The sequence below is a fragment of the Vipera berus genome (genome assembly GCF_964194415.1).
Source record: "Vipera berus genome assembly, chromosome: 2".
Classification (NCBI taxonomy): Eukaryota; Metazoa; Chordata; class Lepidosauria; order Squamata; family Viperidae; genus Vipera; species Vipera berus.
The window spans coordinates 288,033,608-288,056,441 of NC_138203.1; the positions used below are offsets into that span (position 1 = coordinate 288,033,608).

The 22,834-nt window shown below is 41.9% G+C and overlaps 2 protein-coding genes across 3 annotated transcripts in view; both read right to left on the minus strand.

Moving 5' to 3' along the window:
* Positions 1–20,502, minus strand: LOC308661266 (uncharacterized protein). 2 transcript variants are annotated; one of them, XM_081316175.1, is made up of 9 exons: positions 20,183–20,502; positions 19,983–20,063; positions 18,762–18,891; positions 10,307–10,916; positions 9,919–10,033; positions 9,732–9,799; positions 8,950–9,079; positions 1,762–3,785; positions 1–15 (listed from the first exon to the last, which is right to left on the minus strand). In XM_081316175.1, exons 4-8 carry the CDS (start codon positions 10,859–10,861, stop codon positions 2,227–2,229), a joined length of 2,427 nt encoding a protein of 808 aa, XP_081172301.1. In that variant the 5' UTR covers positions 10,862–10,916; positions 18,762–18,891; positions 19,983–20,063; positions 20,183–20,502; the 3' UTR covers positions 1–15; positions 1,762–2,226. The 2 variants fall into 2 exon arrangements, with proteins under 2 accessions (XP_081172301.1, XP_081172302.1); XM_081316176.1 differs by lacking the exons at positions 18,762–18,891; positions 19,983–20,063; positions 20,183–20,502 and adding an exon at positions 11,310–11,365.
* The window catches only part of LOC308661268 (zinc finger protein 215-like), an 8,410-nt gene continuing 5,726 nt past the window's right edge, over positions 20,151–22,834 (minus strand). Inside the window, exons 6-8 of the transcript XR_014024935.1 lie at positions 21,771–21,999; positions 20,556–21,141; positions 20,151–20,297 (exon numbers count right to left, since the gene is read on the minus strand). The gene's annotated coding sequence lies outside the window, so the exon portion shown is untranslated. The remainder of the gene's footprint in view (positions 20,298–20,555; positions 21,142–21,770; positions 22,000–22,834) is intronic.

Genomic DNA, 22,834 nt, shown 5'->3' on the forward strand with positions numbered 1-22,834 from the left:
TGTGGGATTCATTGTCTGGTTGAAATAAAAATGACAAGCCAAAACTTCCAAGAGAAAACAACAGTAATTTATTTGTACTCCTTTGCAAAGGGGATGCTCCTGGAGACTAAAACATACGAAGAACGGCTATGAGACTTGGGTCTGGCTAGTCTAAGGAAAAGAATAGGGGAGACATGATAGCAGTGTTCCAGTATCTGAGGAGCTGCCACAAGGCAGAAGGGGTCAGGTTGTTCATTAAAACACCAGATGGAAGGACAAGAAACAATGGTTGGAAACTGACCAAAGAGAAAAGCAACCTGGAACTAAGGAGAAATTTCCTGATAGTGAGGACAATCAACCAGTGGAACAGCTTACCCCCAGAAATCGTGGGTGTTCCATCACTTTTTATATAGTAAAAATTACAAAAAATGCTGATCTCCGAGACTGAAAACTTTATTAGAAACTAAGCTTTTGTCAGCATGTGCTGACATTGTCAAAGTATAAGCCAGGATCTGGGATCGCTTGTTTTTATAGCCTTTTAGAATTTAATAATTTGGCCAATGCATGTGTCATGGGTCTGTCCATCCCCCACCTGCCTACAATTGGCTGCCTCAATCCTGCCTGTTGTGCTGGCCAACATCTGTTTTGATTTTACTGCTCTGCCTCTCTCTGCCTGCTCTGCCCAAGCACGTCCGGCTTGCAGCGTGCAGTCATTCTGCGCCACCTGACCATTCACCTTGCTGTCATGCTTGAGTGCATCAACAGTATGTCATGTCTTCGTTCCAGCACGCAGTCTCTCCGGTGTGTTAATTGACAGTTTGGACAACAAGTGTGTCATAGGTCTGTCCATGCTCGGTCCGGCTGCATCTGGCTGTTATCAGTCCTGTTTCCATTGTGCCGGCCATGTTTGATTTTTACCACGCTGCCTCTCCCCTCTTGCCCCATCCAAGCACATCCTCTTACAGCACGCAGTCATTACTGGTAATGGTGTTTAAGGCCCTACATGGCATGGGTCCGGAGTACCTTAGGGAACACCTGCTGCCGGCATCAACTTCCCTCTGCCCTGTGCGTTCCCACAGAGAGGGCCTCCTCAGGGTGCCACCGATCAGAGAATGTCGATTGGTGGCCCCCAGGGGGAGGTCCTTCTCTGTGGGCGCCCCGGAGCTATGGAATCGGTTACCGGTTGAGCTCCGGATGGCGCCCGACCTTCGCTCCTTCCGTCGCGATCTAAAGACATTCTTATTTGAACAAGCCGGCCTGGCCTGATGGGGGATGGGGGGGGTTTATTGTTATTTTAATATTTGTATTTACTGTTTTTAGTTGGGCATATATTTAATCCCTTTTAACTTTTGTATCTCTGTATTTTTTATGCTTGCCCTGTTCACCGCCCTGAGTCCTTCGGGAGAAGGGCGGTATATAAATAAAATTATTACTATTACACGACACCTTTCCTCTGCCTCTCACACACTTCTCCCAGAAAGCCTTTCCTCTGCCTCTCCCACTGATGAAATATTGCTTCAGACACCGCAACCCGTGCTGCAAAATTTCCAACTTTTGTGAAGAGAAAACCATAGGGCCCTCTGATAAACTATGTGTATATTAAGGGAGGAGAGGGATGGGAAAACAATTAGAATAATAGGGAAAATAAAGTAAATTTATGGGAAGTGGCCTTGAGTAATATAGAGGAGGTTCCCTCTACTGGCTAGTGAAGCAGCACATTAAACATCTGCCAACTGAAAGCAAAATCAAGAGAGAAGAAACAATTTGTAAAAGCGAGCTCACTTGCAAAAATCCAATAAAGGACATACTCCCATGAAATTGCATAGTGAGATCAGACAATTCCATTGTGTTGGCCTTGACCCCCAAATGGAAGCTGCAATAAACAAAGTTAAGAAAAAGATTTTCATTCTTCATGTACAAATAACATTGGTCATATTCAAATGACAGTAACTTCAAAAATCTGGGGTTCATAAATAAAACATCATGTGCTTGTTTTTTTGTTGATGTTGTTTTTTACCAGTCATTTCAAGCTGCCACTTAGAATAGAGCTGGAATGGACCTTGGAGGTCTTCTAGTCCAGCCCCCTGCTCAAGCAGAACCTATACTTGTGAGGGTTTGGCCCAATATTTTTTTTCCCTTCACTAAATCATTACACACAAAAACTTTTACAAGGCTTTTCTACTGTGTGGATTGTTTTACGTAACATGTGATCGAGTTTTGTAGAAACCCTTTCCACATTCCAAACATTTATATGGCATTTCCCGTGTGAATCCTTTTATGGGAAGTCAGATAACCCCTCCGAGTGAAGCTCTTTCCACACTCCAAGCATTTATACGGCTTCTCCCCTGTGTGGATCCAATTATGTTTAGTAAGTTCACTTCTATAAGCAAAGTTCTTTCCACACTCCATGCATTTATATCGCATCTCGCCTGTGTGAATCCAATTATGTTTAGTAAGTCCGCTTCTATAAGCAAAGGCCTTCCCACACTCCATGCATTTATGTGGTTTCTCCCCTGTGTGGATACTTTTATGGGAATTAAGATAACTCCTCTCAGCAAAGGCCTTCCCACACTCCATACATTTATGTGGTTTCTCCCCTGTGTGGATCTTTTTATGAATTGTAAGTTTAGTCCTCGTAGCAAAGGCCTTCCCGCAGTCCATGCATTTATAAGGCTTCTCCCCTGTGTGAATCTTCTTATGGGAATTAAGATGAGTGCTCTGAGCAAAGGTCTTTCCACACTCCAAGCATTTATATGGCCTCTCTCCTGTGTGGATCCTTTTATGGAGGGTAAGTTGATAATTCGTCCGGAAGCCCTTTCCACATTGCACACATTTAAATGACTTTGGCCTGGTGTGGATCATTTCGTGGAGAATAAGCGAAGATTTTCTTCTGATCCACTTTCCACCTTTCTTGCAACTTTGTGGCTTTTCCCCTGTGTGGCTCTTATTGTGATTAGTAAGTTGACTTCTACAAGTAAAGGTTTTTCCACACACCATGCAATTATATGAATCCTCCCCTGAGTGGAACCTTTTATGGGAAATAAGAATACGTCTGTGAGCAAAGGTCTTTCCACACTCCATGCATTTATATGGCTTCTCCCCCGTGTGGATCTTGCTTTGGTAATTAAGATGACAGCTATGAGCAAAGATCTTTCCACACTCCATGCATTTAAATGGCTTCTCCCCTGTGTGGATCCTTTTATGGGAAATAAGACCACCCCTCTGAGCAAAGGTCTTTCCATACTCCAAATATTTATATTGCTTTTCCCCTGTGCAGATCCTTTTATAGAACGTAAATTTACTCTTGTGAGCAAAAGTCTTTACAAATTTCATGTATTTATATGGCTTCTGTCCTGTGTGGATCATTTTATGGAAAGTAAGTTGATTGCTTGTTCTGAAGCTTCTTCCACATTCCACACATTCATAAGGCTTCTCTTCTATGTGGATCCCTTTTTGAGATAAAAGGGACTTATCTCCAAGAGGAAGAGTGAAAAACCCATTGTAATATTTTCCATTGTGTCTGTCTACATTATCTTGTTTGTTTTGGACTGGATAGTGTTCATTGACATGTAATTTAGCTTTCATTAGTTTCATGCTATTTCTAATATATTTCTTTATATTCGCTTGTTGGGCAAAAAAGTCTTGCATTGAAGCATCAATAGATGAGCTTTCCTGATTCCAATTATTAAGCTGGTTTCTTTCAAGTCTTTCTCCTTTTTTCTGAATTGCAAACTTCTGCATTCCATCACCAGCATTGATCACTTGGCACAGTTCACAGGAATCTTCATTCTCTTGCCCATTATCACCTTCAAAGGAAAAGAAAAATGGCTAGTGAAAAAACATCAAACTGTAGGAAGTGATCTTAACTTTTGTGAAATTCCAATATATTGCATGTTTGCATGCTTACAATGATATAGTGTAGAAATTATAATTACAATTATATAATTATAATTTCTATACTCATAAGCCATAAAAGCTTTGGAAATATCTAGAAAATATCTCTTTCTCTACAATTATCCATATGTATTCCAATTTTATTCAGACTCAGCTCACACTTAAGCAATAATCAGAGGAAACATCCAGAGAGGTAATAGGACATAGCCTAAAATTTATTATACTGGGTTAATTTCATCAGAGACCTGTGAGAGCTAAAACAATTTTGAAACAAGTCCTCTTTTTTTCTATCCAAACTGCCTTCTCTTTACTACTCATTTTCTCTTGCCAAAATCACCTAGCCGCAGAGAAAAAAAACCAGGAGTACTTCTATTAACTCTCTACAATGGAAAAACAACATTAACATCTTTGCAATGGAAAAACAACATTAACCAAAGGGTGGTCAAACATATGGGCCTGGTTTGTCCAAAATGCCTAACTTGATTGTACTGGCGTAACATACATCTCCTTCCATAAAAACAGAAATACTCTTATCTCTTTTCCATCTAGCCCAGGGGTCGCCAAGCCCTTCCGTGAACATGTTGTCGCAGGCGTTCCACGGCCCCACTCACGTGAGCGTCACTGAGTGTTGTAGGCATTCAAGGCCCCACATGCGCGAGCAAAGGGTGTTCACATGCATGTTTTGTCTACCCCACACACACAGCCATCCCTTCTCCCCCCCCTCCCCCCTGCTCCATGCCGCCAACCCTGAAAGGTTGGGGGATTCTGCTCTAGGCCACCATGAACAGGCGGTACTCAGCAGCTGCACAAAACTGGGATTGAAGTAGAGGCCTGTGCTTCAACTTCACCCCTAGCACCAACACTTCCCCTCAAACAACCAGTGATTATACCATAGCCCAGAGCTCCTTCGGATCTGCTGCACCTTGCTTTACTTTGTTGACAGGCCTGTGTGGACTACCCAAGGCCGCACAGAGTCATATTGCAGGCAGCCTTTGTTTTTTTAACTGGCTTCAGAGGATGCTCTTTCATGGATTCGGCAGCCTCCAAGGCTGCATGAAAGGTAGTCCTGTTCTCTCACAATTTTGGGAGGCTGCCAAAGGCCACACAAGAACGTATTTTCTTCGCGTGACTTTCAGTTAGTGTAAGAGAGCCCACCTCATTCTTCTTTGGAAAATAGTACGTGTCAGGTTTTGGCGAATGATGCCGTGTACTCCCCAACTTCATGGAATGTCCTCTTTCACATGTGTGTGATACGTTCACTATCATTGATTTACCCCCTAATCCCAAGGTTTAGGACAGAAATAAAAAGGAAGTCACTAAGCCAAGAGCATGAAGAAACGACAGTCGTTCCTAGGATAGATAGGAAAGCACCCAAGACAACTCTTGGATGACCATGTACTTGCCTGGGAAGAGCAATCTGGACAATTGTGATTCTCGGGAAGAGTGAGGGTTGGGCCTCCAATTTTTTCTGTCAGTGTTTTTTGTTTAGGGATGCCAAGGTTTTAAATAGCGTGTTTTAAACTTTTTCTCCCCCTTTGACTTACATCTTTAACAAATTGTCTAATAGAACATTGATTTATTTTATACCATATTGTTGGACTGTGAACTTTTTCCCTTTTCTTATTGCTTTACTTCAGACTTATGTAACACTTACATTTATTGCAGCATGGAAATCAATGGTGCCTTCTGTTTGGTAGTGAAATTGACCAGACTTGATTTATATTTACATTAGATTTGTACTGCAATTTTTTTTATTTTACTACAAGATGGAGAAAAGGCAGCATCTAAAGGTGTATACTTTTATGAGTGTACTTGGAATCCTTTGTTTTAAATATTTATTTATTTATTTATTTTATTACATTTCTATACCGCCCTTTCCCGGAGGACTCAGGGCGGTTTACAGGGTAATTAAAAACCAAAAATACAAAAGTTAAAAACCAAGTTTAAAAAAGATTAAATTTATCCCTGTATAATAAAACCCCCAATTAAAATAAATTAATCCTCAGCCTGGGCCAGAGAGCTCGCAGAGCCAAGTCTTCAGGCCCCGGCGGAATGAACGAAATACCATCCCCCCTGCTGTCTATCGGAGAGCCAACATTCAGAAAGAGCTGGGAAAAAGCTGAGAACATGGGAAGAAGAATCAACACATGCCGGCAATACAAGGCAATTCCAAACACACAAAATAGTTGAAAGTTGACAGTTACCTAATGAGCAGACAGACAGCCCCTGTAAATATCTCTTCTCCCACAATTCTCATTGCTGGATATGATGCTTTAGAGTAAGATTTACAAGCAGAGTTCGAAAGTCAACAGTTCATAAATCTCTCCTCTTCAATGGAAGAGAACTCTTGGAAAATACGGCTGCAATCTGCTCTGCAGCCACACAGAATGAGGGTGAGAATATTGACCTAATAAACATAACTAACATAACTAGACAGAGTCTACTGACACCACAAACGGTCCTCTTTCATGGGAAAGGAAGAAAAACAAGCTTCTAGTGGACACTTAACCAAGAGACAGAGATTTCCAAAACATAAATATCATTTACAGTCCATACAAATCACCTCAGAAATACTGAACAACAAAGCTTACCAAGGTCAACAAGGAACAAAAAGAGCAATTTTCTTACCTCTAACCAGTTACTACGCTGCAAGAAGCAGCAGAGTGCCTTCCCTCTAACAGAGATGGAGACAAAATTCTACTCACATTTAAGTAGCCTAAAATTCCTACAATATTGTTCAAAATGAGGCCTTTTCTTTATAACTTTTCCATCTTTCTACTCTGAGCATTTTGCTCAGAAGAACTCAGCCTACTCTCCTAAGCCAATCTGGCCCATATCTACTGCCACTTTAAAGAAGAAACATGACTATCCGATTTTAGATTTTAGTCACCTTATTAACTCAGCTCCCAAGAGATGACTGTGCAGGCAAAAAGTGATCTTTCTAGAACAAGACACTGCACAGACAACCTCTGGGGGAAAAAAAATCTGATTAACTCTTTCAGTGCCCTGCCAGACTTGCAAAAAGCTGATATTATCCAAACACTGGACAGCTTAAGAGAAACTTTAGTGGCCACACATAAAGCAGCCAGAGCTTCAATTGACCTGATTTCACTAACCACCCAAAAAAGCTGCCAGCACATTCAATGGCAGTCCATTCCTCTGACCAAGGGAATCCAGATCCCCATATCCTCAATATAGGTTCCCCTGGAGCAGATTCAAATCCCTCCATCCTGCCCCGTTAAAAAACCGTAACATGCAGAAACGTCCAAGAATAATAAACCAAATGCTGCTCTAACCACTTAAAGACATGGGAACCACCATCTGAGCCAGGCAAGTGGTCTGCTCCAGTAATATAACATGGACCTTTGTGACAACACATCAAATAACTGCCATACATTTTAACCTCCGAGGCAAATTTTTGCCCCATGTATCATATGAAATTACAACAGTGGCAGCCTCTGACGTGGAAAAGACACCACCGCCAGGGGTAGAATCAATCCCCACACCAAGTCATACCGAAACAAAACAACAAGCTCAAAATGTCCACCACATTAAGTATAAACAAACACCAAAGTTATTTGACTCCATATAGCAGTATGTCTTCCTAGACACTGAAGGGATTTTGGATTTCATTTCAACCCAAGTGTGACTACATGGGTCATATCAGCCAGTCATACCCCTCAACACACCGCCAGCTACCCCCTCAGTCAACAAGCAAGGAAGTCCCCCATTAGAATACTGTCCTTGTTTTTCTGGAACATTGCTGAATAGATACCCAAAAAGAGACTCTGCCTTTATAAGTGATATCTCTCAATTCAACATTCTTATGTTCCATGAGACATGGTCAACAAACAACCTCTTTATTGAGGGATGTAAGTCATTATCTCTCTCAGCAGTTCCTGACATTGGAAGAGGTAAACGTGGTGAAGGTCTTAGCATCCATATTGCAACCACTTTAAATAGAAAGATTCTATCAACAGACCCACTTGAGAACTTTGCACAGTTACTTTGAACTTTTCTGGAGAGAAATTGGTTTCCATTAATTTGAATGTACCTCCTCATATCCCTCGACCATGCATTGTTGAAATCTGGGGAAAAGTAGAAATTATTATCAATGCTCTTCAACTATGCTTTCTCACTGCTCATATCAGATTACACCCCAATGACAATCAGCTGTTTGCCAAATTCTTCAAAATTCTTGGTCACTGTCCTTAGGCTTTCCTTAGAAAAAGTTCAGTCCAAATTTCTGAGAACCATTTTTTTATTAACACCTTGTGTTTTGAACACAGTACTTAGCCATAAAGTTGGCCTTCTCAAAATCGAAACCTCTGCCTGCTTTTACATCTTTTCCACTACTAAAATTTTTTCTCCTTTCCAGTCAGTTTGACTCCTCCACAGATGACCGACAACTTCTGGTACTCAAGAAGCCAGGCAACACATGCCAATTACACCTCTATGGCTATTCATAGCCAACCACCACTTTGATGAGCTATGAAGCTGTACTAACTGAGGTTAGACAGTGGGCTATTTAGAGTTGCAAATTGACTACTTAGACTCAAGAAACACCATCTTGACCCATTCTGCACATCCTCTCCAACCAGCCAGATATCTCAGTCGCATAACAATCCCAAAATTCAGAAGGGCCCTTTCTTTAGCCAGATTCACTGCCCTTCCAACAGCTGTTACTGAAGAAAGATACCCCCCCAAATCCCCTTTGAACAAATATTGTATCCATGCGGTGGTAGGATAACTGAATTGTTGGAACACGTTATGCTCTACTGTCCCCTCCATGCAGGAGCAGGAGTTAATATTTCCATTTAAATTAAATGGAAATAAAATTATTTATTTTATTAAATACTCTGGTCATTCTGATTTGTTTCCTCTTAAAATGCTATTATCAGATCACACTGACTCCATCTCTTTGTTCACAGCCCAATACCCAAACCTCGTTCTGTCTTGGAGCAGAAGACCAGATGTTTTCCTTCTCTATCTGATATCACATCTGGTCTGAGACTGATGGCATCTAGGTGAAGAATGTTTTTGTGAGCACCCTATTGGAAAGTAGCAAATCCTTACCCAGAGAGGCCACATTCCTGTGATTTTCCAGCATAACTTCCCAATGCAGGGCCTTTTGGTCAGGATCCAGCTGAGACCACTCCTCCTCAGAGAAATACACAGCCACCTCCTCAAAGGACACAAGACCCTCCTGAACAAGGAAAAAGAGGAAAAAAACCAAAGCGGATTTGCGTGGTTTGTTCCATTATTCACAAATTCCCAAAGCAAAGCTATTTGCTAACTTAAATGGCGTGCTTGATATGAATCCAAGGTTTATGAGGAGATGGGATAAGACAAAACAAAGAAAATTCCCTAGGAAGGGCATTCCTCAACCTTTGAAGAACTGAGTTGTTTGGTGTCTAAATACTGCCACAAATGAGTGGATCAGAAATTACTTTGCAAGCCAAAACTGCCTTGATTATGGGCTCCTTCAAAACCATTTTTACTTATAGATTTTGCCATCTGGCCACTATCATTGGATTTTAATATTCTGCATTATCTTCTAATCTGATGAACATACTTTAATCAATGGTTACAAACAAGACATTTTAAAAATGGTAACTTTAGTTATTTTTGATTACCCTTGTACAATTCCAGACCAAAGGATAATAAAAAGCATGGATCTTTTTAACAGTTGCTGCCACTGTGATGCATTTATTCCATCATTCAGAAACTTGAAAATAAGAAAGCCCAAACAAGAGGGGAGGTGGGGAGGAAGGGTAGGTGAATAGTGTGCTCTGTACGCCATCTCGACTTCCTGAAGGCAAGAGAGAATACAAATCTCGCTTACGTCCCCCACTTACTTCATTTGGAGGTTCAACCACTGTTTCAGCTCCACCAGAAAGAACAGAAAACTCCATTCTCTGTTTCCCTGTGAGGAAGACATTCATAATTATTAACAAAATAGAAGGACATATTCAACAGAAGAGAAGACATAGATAAGGTAAGATAGCTGGGATCTCTCTGGGGAATCGAAGGACCTTCGATTACCTTCCATGGTGTCCTGGCTTGAATCTTCCTGAAGTACCCTCTTGAACAACAAATCCTCAGGGAGATTTGATGGATTCCTCCTTCCTTCAGGATCTTTGATCTCCACAGTGAAGGACTTGAAATAGGAGGAAGGAGAAAAGAAGCATAATTCACAAACGTCACACCTCCAAGTAGTGGTAATAAAGCCAGAAAATTCTGGAAGGGAGGTTGTGAAGAAGTCACCCCCTTCCCTTCAAAGCCCTTCTAGACTCCTGAGAAAGTCTCTCACCTCCAACTCAACCTGCTCCTTCTGCTTCTCTGCCTGGCTCAGAAGCCGGTAGCGACAGCTGAAGTATTCGAACCCATTCTTTGCTCCCTAAAACCATCCTGGAGTCCCAAGGTCTCTCACCTGCAACTCGATTTGCTCCTTCTGTTCCTCCACCTGGCTCAGGAGGAAGCCTTCTGCAAGGGCCACCGCCTGGGAGCTTGTCTCTGCTCCACACTCCCTCACCCAGCTCTCCAACTCTGGGGGCAGGACAGCCAGGAGCTGCTCCAGAACAACCAGGTCCAGCATCTGCGCTTTGGTGTGCTTTTCTGGTCGCAGCCATCGCCTACAAGTGTCATGGAGCTGGCTGCAAAGTCTTCGGGGACCATCAGCTTCCTGGTATTGGAGGCTCCTGAAGTTCCAGGGCTGAACTTCTGAATGGATGATGGTTTCGTCCTCCAGGTTTTTCTGACCAGTTCTTGCCCCGAGCCTCCCACAGTTCCCAGGCTGAACAGCTGAAGAGCCATTTCTGGTTCCCTCATTTATTAAAGGCTGTGTCTCCATTCCGTCACTGTTCTGTAGAGCAACTCCAAATGTGTTCCAGGAATCTTGTGTATCTCCAAACACCTTTTTATTCATAGGATGGTTTCTGTTCCTGCAGGACTGACCACAGCAGGTTTTTCCGCCCTCTTTGCCCATGAGAAAATGTTGGCCTGCAAAAACTGCAAATCGCTTCGAGTTTGTGTTATCTGAGCTGGAAAACAAAAACGAAATACCAAGAATTAGAGACTATAATTTAACCACCTGAAGGCAGGACAAGAAGCAACGGATGGAAACTGATCAAGGTAGGGAAGCAATCTAGAACTAAGGAGAAATTTTCTGACAGAACAATTAACTTTCAGTGGAACAACCTGCCTCCAGAAGCTGTGAATACTCTGTCCAGAGTGCCAACAGCCGAGCACAAGGCTGGGGTCCCTCCCCTCCCCCGAGCAGGGCCGGGAAAGAGGCAGCTGGAGGGGCCGCTGCCTTAGTGCGATCTCTAGCTCTTTGTTCCTGATGAAGCTCTGCGAGAAGGCGGCTGGGGAACATGGGACCCGGGATTGGACCCGGAGGAGGGCGGGCCCGGGTCTCCCCTTCCTCACCCTACCTTTGCACGGGAAGAAGCCCAGTCCCCACCTAAGGCACTTGTGAATCTCCCCCCCCCACTCTTCGCCTCCCGCGCTCATAGGATTAAGGCGAGCGAGGGTGGTGTCCCAGTGACGTCACTTCCTCCGCAGCCTTCTCTGGAAAGCCAGCCGTAAACTTCGCCTTCCAGTGGCCCAATGGGGAAGCGTCTGCTGTTTCCTAGCCGAACGCGCCACCTGGAGGATTCTGCGTAAATTCACAGGACTTGCCCCAGAGGGCGGGAGTGACTCGGAGGGAATAAACGTGATTTTCGCCCCCACAAGGAATGCCCGGGAGATTGTAGGTGGCTGATTGGAGGAGCTTTATTCTCCCCGCCTCCCCAATTTATTTATTTATTCCCAGAATTCCCTCTTTCTCTCCCGCTGGAGGGAAGCCATTCCGGCCCTCATTTCACCCACATCTTCTGAGGGAAGATTTACCTCACTGCTCACTTTTTGAAAATTTTTCGGCCTAAGTATTCCTTTGCGCCTCTTGTGCACTGAGCCTGTGTAGCCTTACAAAGGCGAGACTGGCAAAGATTATCATCCATCTTTCTTTCTTTCTTTCTTTCTTTCTTTCTTTCTTTCTTTCTTTCTTTCTTTCTTTCTTTCTTTCTGTCGGTCTGTCTATCTATATCTCCATTTGTCTGTCTATTTTTATCGATTATTGGTACACATGGATTCCTTCATTCCTACTTCTTGAATTTTTTTAAAAATTACTTATTGTAAACTAATAGTAGGAAGAGTACCCAGCGGAAGAAGTTAACTAGTGGTCTTTAAAAAAACTGGTCTTTTAAAAAAATTCCTAAGCAGAATCTAAAGGTAGAAATGACAATAGTCTACAGAAGAAACCTGCTGAGAGCAACTTGAACCAGTTATATGGCTCCAAATGCCTTTTCATCCTGGGTTGTATAAACAGAGGGATTGAACCAAGATCACAGGAAGTAATATTACCTCTTTATAAAGCCCTAGTAAAACCACACCTGGAATACTGCAGCCAACTTTGGTCACCATATCACAAAAAAGATTATGAGAGTTTAGAAAAAATACAGAGAAGAGCAACTAAGATGATCAAAGGCCTGGAGACTAAAACATATGAAGAACGGCTGCGGGACTTGGGTTTGGCTAGTCTAAAGAAAAGAAGAAATATGGGAGATATAATAGCACTATTCCAGTATTTGAGTGGCTGCCACAAAGAAGAGGGGGTCACCAAAGCACCAAAGGGAAAGACAAGAAGCAATGGTTGGAAACTGATGAGAGAAGCAACCTGGAATTAAGGAAAAACTTCCTGACAGTGGTGACAAGCAGCCAGTGGAACAGCTCACATCTAGAAATCATGGGCACTCCATCACTGGAGATTTTTAAGAGGAGACTGGACATTCACCTGTCTGAAACTGTATAGGTTCTTCTGCTTGAGCAGGGGCTGGACTAGAAGACTTCAAAGGTTCCTACTAGCTCTATTCTGTATTCTATTCTAGTCTCCAAAAGACAAGCTCAGGATCCAAAAGAATCGACACTTGAACAACGGGCTCTATAACAAAATGAAATCTAATGTGGAGAAAAGCAAGGTTTTACACCTGGGCAGGAAAAACCAAAGGTACAAATGCAGATTAGGCGAAACCTGGCTCAAAAACAGTAACTGAGAGACCTTGGACACCTAGTGGACGATCACTTAAAGGTAAGTCAGCAGTGTGCAGCGGCAACCAAAAAAACTTGTATAAACAGGCATAGAATCAAAATCACGTGAAGTATTAGTACCGCTTTATAAAGCCTTAGTAAGGCCACTCCTGGAATACTGCATCCAGTTTTGGTCACCATGCTACAAAAAAGATATTGAGACTTTAGGAAAAAATCAGAGAAGAGCAACTAAGATAATCAAAGCCCTGGAGACTAAAACATATGAAGAACGGCTTTGGTTTGGAATTGAGGAGAAACTTCCTAACAGTGAGGACAATTAACCAGGGGATCAGCTTGCTTTCAGACATGGGTGCTTTATCACTGGACGTCTTTAAGAAGACTGGACAGCCACTTGTCTGAAGTGGTATAGGGTTTCCTGCTTGAGCAGAAGACTGGACTAGAAGACCTCCAAGGTACCTCCATCTATCTATCTATCTATTCATCCATGTATTTGTCTATTGTTCATATTTTCAAATGACTCTACCTTCAAAAATCTGGGGTTCATAAATAAAACATGTGCTAATTGTTTTTTCTTTTCATTAGTCTTCATCTCTCAGGCTGCATCTTGTGAAGGTTTGGCCCATTTATTTTACCTTCCCTAGATCATTACACACCAATAGGAAATGCACCAAGAAAGTCTACATGGATTCTCACCCAAATATTTTATTGAAAAATTACATCATTACTCCTCCTGACCCTCTTTCAAGCTGCTCATATTTATATAATTTCTGTTCTGTATGGATTCTTTTATAGGAACTATTATGACTGATGCTCTTTCACACTCCACACATTTCTACACCTCCCATGTGGATTCTTGTATGGGAACTAAGATAACTGGTCGGAGTAAAGGTCTTTCCACACTCCATGCTTTTATAAGGCTTGTAGATCTTTTTATGTAACTTAAGTGATCTATTTTTGTAGAAACCCTTTCCACATTCCATACTTTTACAAGGCATCTCCTGTGTGGATCCTTTTATGGGAAGTAAGACAATCATTCCGACTGAAGCTCTTTCCACACTCCATGCATTTATAGGGCTTCTCCCCTGTATGGATCCTTTTATGGACTGTAAGATCACAATTTCTCCGAAAGCTCTTTCCACATTGCACACATATAAATGCTTTCTGGTTTGTGTGGATCATTTCATTGTGATAAGGGAACATTTTGTTTTGAGCCACTTTCCACACTCCTTGCAACTATATGGCTTTTCACCTGTGTGGATGCTTTTATGAGAAATAAGACTACAGCTATGAGCAAAGGTCTTTCCACACTCCATGCATTTATATGGCTTCTCCCCAGTGTGGATCCTTTTATGGGAAGTAAGATTGTAGCTCTGAGAAAAGGTCTTTCCACACTCCATGCGTCTATATGGTTTCTCCCCTGTATGGATCCTATTATGTTTAGTAAGTTGACTTCTATGAACAAAGCTCTTTCCACACTCCATGCATTTATAGGGCTTCTCCCCTGTGTGAATCCAGTAATGGGAAGTAAGAGAATTACTATAAGAGAAGCTCTTTCCACACTCCATACATTTATAGGCCTTCTCCCCTGTATGTGTCCTTTTATGGATCGCAAGTTTACTTCTCTGAGCAAAGGCTTTCCCACACTCTGCATTTATACGGTTTCTCTCCTGTGTGGATCCTTTTATGTGAAGTAAAAATACTTTTCTGAGCAAAGGACTTTCCACACTCCATGCATTTATATGGTTTCTCATCTTTGTGGATCCTTTTATGGATGCTAAGATCACAATTCCTCCAAAAGCTCTTTCCACATTGCACACATTTAAATGCCTTCTTCCTTGTGTGTATCATTTCATGGAGAATAAGGGAACATTTTCTTCTGATCCACTTTCTGCCTTCTTTGCAACTATGTGGCTTCTCCCCTGTGTGGTTCCTATTATGATTAGTAAGTTGACTTCTATGAGTAAAGGTCTTTTCACACTCCATGCATTTATATGGTTTTTCCCCAGTGTGGATCCTTCTATGGGAAGTAAGACTGTTGCTCTGAGCAAAGGTCTTTCCACACTCCATGCATTTATAGGGCTTCTCCCCTGTGTGAATCCTTTTATGGGAAATAAGACCACCGGTCTGAGCAAAGGTCTTTCCACACTCCATGCATTTATATGGCTTCTCCCCTGTATGGATCCTTTTATGGATGGTAAGATCACAATTCCTCCGAAAGCTATTTCCACATTGCACACATTTAAAGGCCTTTGGTCTGGTATGGATCATTTCATGGAGAATAAGGGAACATTTTCTTCTGATCCATTTTCCACCTTCCTTGCAACTATGTGGCTTCTCCCCTGTATGGATCCTTTTATGAATCACAAGTTTACTCCTGTGAACAAAGGTCTTTCCACACTCCATGCATTTATGTGGTTTCTCCCGTGTGGATATTTTTATGGTAAAAAAGACCACCTTTCGACCTAAATCCCTTTCCACAGTCCATGCATTTATATGGTTTCTTCATTGTGTGAGTCATTTTATGTACCGTAAAATTTGTACAAGAGCTATTTCCACATTTCATATATTTATATGGCTTCTGTCCTGCGTGGATCATTTTATGGAAAGTAAGTTGACTGCTTGTTCTGAAGCCTTTTCCACATTCCACACATTCATAAGGCTTCTCTTCTATGTGGATTCCTTTTTGAGATATAAGGGACCTATTTCCAAGAGGAAGATTGAAAAACCTATTGTAACTGTTTCCATTGTGTCTGTTTACATCATCTTGTTTCTTTTGGATTGGATAGTGTTCATCGACATGTAATTTAGCTTTGATTAGTTTCATGCTTTTTCTAACAGATTTCATTATTTTCCCTTGCTGGGCAAGAAAGTCTTGCATCGAAGCATCAATGGAAGACAAACTTTCCTGATTCCAATTATTTAACTGGTTTCTTTCATGTCTTTCTAGTTTCTTTCGAATTGCAGACTTTTCCTTTCCATTTCCAGCAGTGATCACTTGGAACAATTCATAGGAATCTTGATACTGCTGTCCATTATTAGCTTCAAAGGAAAAGAAAAATGGTTAGTGAAAAACATCAAATTGTAAGAAGTCATATGAATTTTCTTCTTAATTTTTGTAAAATTCCAAAATATTGCACATTTTCTTTTTTTTTTTTTTTTTTTTTTTTTATTGAAAAGTTTTAAAATACAATTTTCCTTTGAAAAACCCCCCTTCCCCCTCCCTCCTCCCCTCCCTACCTCCCCCCTATCTCCCCCCCTCCCCCTCTCCCTCCTCCCTCCCCTGCCTCCCACCCCTCTACTTCCCCTCCTCCCCCCCTCCCCCCCCCCCCCCCCGACTTCCCAGAGCAAAATACAAGGTATATATCTAAAAAGCAATCATAAACAATCATATACTAACAATTATAAACTCTAAAATCCATCACTCTCTAGCTTATATAGAGTAAACCAATCCTTAACAATACTAAATATGTATAAAGAACTAAAATAAAAGAAAACTAGCATCATTCCCATCTATGTTCTTCCACAATTCACTATTACCTAGACATATTCTCACTTACACATCACAAGCACCTATCCCTATTAACCTCTCTAGCCAAAATAGGCTATAATAGATGGTTCTTACACAAATTAACCCGCATTAACCCACAAAATTTTCTTCCTCTTCCTCTGTAGTAAATTGTCCATTAATTCCAAATTGAACATTCTGTTACCATAGATATCATCCCAAAACTCTTAAAAACACAGCTACCACTTGACTATAAGTATATTGTGGAAGTTCCATAGATTTCTACTGGTCTTATTTTTTAATCTTTTTTGAGCGTTTTAAGGCAGCACGCGTCACCCTCTGTTCTCTAGGATCATCCAAAAGAGTTGCAGCTTGATCTCCTCCTGTACCCTTCTCGTCTATCTGTCCATCTTCATCCTCTTGATGTTCTCCTTCTCCAGATCCCTCTGCAGCTTCCAGAAGTGTTGATGGGGTTGCTTTTAAAACATTGTTGTAAAAATCATGCGCTTGCTTCACAGTACCCAAACAGTACCTTTTGCCATCATACATGAAGCTCAACCCAGCTGGGATCTCCCATCTGAACCTTATATCTCTTTGCTTGAGCTCTTGCACAAGAAATATAAAGTCCTTCCTTCTCTTTAAAATCTTTGGAGGAATTTCTTTTAGAACCAAAACTTCTTGACCAGCAATCACAACTTTAGTATCATAGGCAGCTTGTATAACTTCATCTCTAATTTCCCTTTTTACAAAATAAACCACCACATCTCTAGGCAACTTTCTCTGCTTAGCAATCCAGGAATTCACACGAAACACTTTGTCCATGCCTTGTTTTATTTCAGATGCTGGATGGTTCAATACCCCCTCAAAAGCCTCAGAAACCAGCTGCTTTAAATCTTCCTTAATATTCTCTTTTAGGCCTCTAATTCTAACAGCAAACTGCATCTGGTAAAATTGAGCCAAACTCTGTTCGCTATCCATTTTGTCTTTTAAATCTTCAATTTCCAATACTTTTGCTTCTAATATAGCATTCTTTTGAGTCAAGTCTTCCACTTGATCATCCAGCACCTCCACACATTTAGCTACTTTATGCACTGAGGACAAAATGTCTACCTTCATCTCTCTAAGTTTCTGCTCCATCCTTTCTTCCATTCTCTGCTCCAATTTCTCCAATTTCTCCTCCATCTGTGCAAATTTAACACCCATTGACTCCAAAATTAACTGGGTATGTTTTTCAAGATCCTTCGATGTCAATACATCAGGAGAATGCAACGCCTGCAGTAATGATTGTTGTTGCACCGGAGAATTTCCAGCACTCCGAAAAGTTCTAGGGGGAGGTTTAGCCGCCATCTTTTACTTACAATTGTGACGCACTTTCACTTTAAATATTGCACATTTTCATGCTTTCAATGACATGGTATAGAAATTATAATCCTCTATATTCATAAGCTCTAAAAGCTTTGGAAATATTGAGAAAATATCTCTCTCTACAATTATCCATACATATTCAAATCTCATCCAGAGTTAGCTCTCACAGAAGCAATAATTAGAGGAAACATCCAGGGAAATAATAGGAGATAGCCTAACATTTATTAGAGTTGGGTCAGATTTGTACATTGGGGAAACAAAACCACCTCTTCATAAACACATGGCACAACATAGGAAAACAAACCCATCAGGACAAGAGTCAGCAGTCCATCTGTCTTTAAAAGACAAAGTCCACTCTTGAAGACAGCGAAGTCCATAATTAGGACAGAGGGGACCGCTGGTTTGAAAGAGGCATCAAAGAGGCCATCTATATCAAAACTGAACAGCCGTCTCTCGACAGAGAGGAAGGGTTACGACATCATCTATCTCCAGTCCAGAACACAATCCTTTCAATAGTTCCAAGAAGGCTCCACGTCCATTTGTATTACTCAGGTGATCCTGGTGGCCTCAACGGCTCTCTAAAAGAATGCAAATGACTAGCTTCCTGCAAGGAATATAAATGCTTCCATTCCCCATCATCCTGTCAGAGCTGAAGAAGCTTCTCAGATGAGAAGTGAAACAGCTTCAAAGAAAACCAAGAAAATCTAGTTGCCTTTTGAAAAAGCACCTTTAGGAAATTAGAGTTGGTTAATTTCAGCCGAGACCTGAGAGACATAAAATAATTTTGAAAGAATTCCCTTTTTTTCATATCCAAACTGTCTTTTCTTTAGTATTCATTTTCTCTTACCAAAATCATATAGCAGCAGAGAAAAAACTCAGGAGGACTTCTATTAACTCTCAACATTAGTTAGGAATAGCAAACACTTACCCAGAGTGGCCACATTCCTATGATTTTCCAGCATGACTTCCCAATGCAGCACTTTTTGGTCAGTATCCAGCTGAGACCACTCTTCCTCGGAGAAATACACAGCCACCTCCTCAAAGGACACAAGATCCTCCTGAAAAAAGGAAAAATAGAAATGGCCAAGGAGGATTTGTGTGGTTTGTTCCATTGTTCACAAATTCCCAAACCAAAGTTCTTTGCTAACTAACGGCTGTACTTGATATGAATCCAAGATTCAGGAGAAACAGAAGACAACACAGAGAAAATTCCCCAGGAAGGGCATTCCTCAGCCTTTCAAGAGCTGGATTGCTTGGTGTCCAAATCCTGGCACAAATCAGAGGACCAGAAATTACTTTGCCAGAAGTGCCTTTATGTATTCCTTCAAAACCATTTTTACTTTTCCATCTGGCTACTGTCATTGGCTTTTAATCATCTGCTTTATCTTTTAATCTGATGTACTTATTTTTTAATCACTGGTTACAAACAAGGCTTTTTAAAAATTGTAATGTCACAGTGTCACCATTTAGTTATTTTTGATTAGCCTTGTACAATTTCAGGTCAAAGAATAATAAAGAGCCAGGTGGCGTAGTGGTTAGAATGCAGTACAGCAGCTACTACTGCCGTTGCTGGCTGCCAGTAATTCGGCAGTTCGAGTCTCACGGATTCCAGGTTCACTCAGCCTTGAATACTTCCAAGGTTGGTAAAATGAGGACCCAGATTGTTGGTGGCAATGTGCTGATCCTGTAAACCGCTTAGTGAAGGCTGTAAAGAACTGTGAAGCAGTATATAAGTCTAAGTGCTATTGCTAAAAAGCATGGATCTGTTTACCAGTTGCTGCCATTGTGACACGTTTATTCCTTTATTCCTATTTCTTGAAGGAATTTTTTTTTAAATCACTTGTAAACTAATAGTAGGAAGAATATCCAGCGGAGGAAGTTAATTAGTGGTCCTTAAAAAAATTCTAAACAGAATCTGAAGGTAGAAATGACAAACCATTGTGTCCCAACAACAGTCTTCAGAGGAAACTAACCTGCTGAGAGTAACTTGAACCTGCTATTCTCCATTCCACATTGCTGAGAAACATGAAAATAACACAGCCCAAAAAAGATTTTTTTTTGGGGGGGGGAGGGTTGGAATAGAGAAATGGAGTGCTCTGTACTCCAGCTTGAATTCCTGAAGGCAAGAGAGAATATAAATCTAGCTTACATCCCCCACTTTCTTCATTTGGAGGTTCAACCACTGTTTCAGCTCTGCCAGAAAGACCAGAAAACTTCATTCTATGTTTCCCTGTGAGGAAGACATTCAGGATTAATAACAAAATAGAAGGACATAATCTACAGAAGAGAAGACATAGACAAGGTAAGATAGCTGGGATTTCTCTGGGAAATGGAAGGACCTTCGGTTACCTTCCAAGGTGTCCTGGCTTGAATCTTCCTGAGATAACCTCTTGAACAACAAATCCTCAAGGAGATTTGATGGATTTCTCCTTCCTTCAGGATCTCTGATCTCCACAGCAAAGGACTTGAAATAGGAGGAAGAATAATAATTTATGGACATCACACAACATGAAGAGAATTTTTGTACTCTGAACACAACCTCAAAGCACTCAATATCCATCAAGAAGGTGAGAGTAATGACTGGAACAATGTCCTACAAGAATTAGTGAAACACCTCCATGTAGTATGAATGTCAGAGAAGTCTGGAAGGGAGGGGGTAAAGAATTCAAACACTTTATTTCCTTCAAAACACTTCTAGACTCCCAAGAAGAAAGTGTCTCACCTCAAATTTGACCAACTCCATCTGTTCCTCTGCCTAGCTCAGGAGGAATCCTTCAATCAGGGCCACTGCCTGGGAGATAGTCTTTGCTCCACACTCCCTCACCCAGCTCTCCATCTCTGTGGGCAGGACAGCCAGGAGCTGCTCCAAAACAACCAGGTCCATCATCTGGGCTTTGGTGTGCTTTTCTGGTCTCAGCCATCGCCTACAAGTGTCATGGAGTCGGCTGCAAAGTCCTCGGGGACCCTCAGCCACCTGGTATTGGAGGCTCCTGAAATTGCAGGGCTGAACTTCTGAATGGATGATGGTTTCCTCCTCCAGGATCTTCGGCCCAGCTCTTTCCCACACTTCCCCACAGCTCCCAGGCTGAACAGCTGAAGGGCCTTTTCCAGTCGATTCACTTACTAAAAGTTCTGTCTCCATTCTTTCTGTTCTGAAATGCAACTCCAAATGGGTTCAAAGAATCTTGTGGCTCTCCAAATGCTTTTTCATTCACAGGACCCTTCCTGCAATTGCCGAACTGGCCAAAGAAGGTGCTTCAGCCCTCTTTGCCCAGGAGAGAATGCTGGATGACTTCCACTTTATTTATCTAAGAAGAAAAAGAAAATAAATTCCAAGAATTAGAAAATGGAGAATTTAAACCATTGAACAGCCCTCACGCAACATGGGAAGATATATTTTTCTGATACAGAAGTGGCATTGAGCAAATGAGTTGTCTGATTATGTGTCTGCTTGTGTTTGTGGCGCAAAACACAATGGATGACTTCCATTAATGACTCGCAAAAGCCAATAAATACAATTTTTATTTCTATTCTCAAAGGCCAGGAAACGACAGTGGTCTGAAGATGTCCCCTTTCCCTTCTTCTGGGTGGCCTTTGGAGATCCGTGTCTCCCCTGACACGCAGGCAGGTTCGCACAATACTGTCTCCTCGCTCAGCTTTTCTCCTCTCCTGCTGGACCTCCACCAGACCGACTCTCCCCTCCCCCAACTCGCGCTCTTCTTCCCCGGACGCGGGGCGGGAAGGGACACCCGGATCCCCGCCGCCTTCCTGGGATCCCCGGTTCTTCTTCTGCTACTGCTGTTCTGGAGCTCCGCTTCCCTCCTGCACGGAGAGGGCGGCTGGGGAACATGGGACCCGGGATTGGACCCAGAGGAGGGCCAGGCCCGGGTCTCCCCCTCCTCCGCCTCCCTTTGCACGGGAAAGAGATCCTCCTCACCTAAGATACGTGTGAATCTCTCCTCCGCTCCGCAAGAGTCCCGCAGCCTCTTTCGCCTCCCGCGGAGCTCCAGGGGTTAAGGAGAGTGAGTGCGGCATCCAAGAGCGGCAGGCATTTGTGACGCCACGCCTCCTCTGGAAAGCCAGCTGTGACGTTCGCTCTTCTGTGGACCAATGGGGAAGCATCTGGTGACCCTGGAGGAGTCTATTCGGAATGTGACAGGATTCCCCTGAAAGGGCGGGAAAGAGGAGCTCATCTGAGGGGAAGGACAGGGATGATGGGCATGAGAGGAGGAGGGAAGGGATTTATCATTGGTTATCTGTCAGAGAAAGATGGCAGCGTCTCCTGAGAGAAGAATTTTTTTCCTGTCAGGAAAATGGAGAATTCTGTCGGTTTTTATATATCTTTAGTTCAATATACAACAACTGCCCTTCTCACATCCATGGCTCTGGTTGCCTCAAGAATAATTGGAAAGACCGAGTGGCAGCTTGTGACAAAGGAAGAAATAAATAAAGCCCAAAATACAGAAAAAGCTCAAACTGGTGGATGTTCCAAAAAAATTACCTCACAACGAGGCTCCTTGATGGAGAAATGAAAACAGGGAAAATGGTGCCTCATCTGACTGGAGAAAAATTGGAATTATAAACTAGAGGATTTTTTTAAAAAAAAAAGTTTCACCAAAGAAAATCAGTTAAGTATATAAGTCAACAATTCACTTTTCTTTCAACAGTTATATTCTTGAAATATCAACATCAAATGTTATGTTCAAAGATCAACTTAAGTGTGGGGCACAAAAAGTTAAAAAGCATAAAAAGTTACACCCAAGTACTAATTTTTTTTAAAAAATCTAAAAAGAATGTAAAAAGAATCTAAAGAAGGTGTAGGAGCCTTACAATAGATGAAGGGGAGCCTGGCAAACTTCATCTCTCACAAAATAGCACTTAAGAATGATGAACTACTTGGTGCTCATTCAAACCAGTTTATAGCACAGGCCGTCCGATCAGTTTTAAGTACTGCTGCACAGAACCTGGCAACATTATATGCTTTAGCAGGTTATCTGGAAA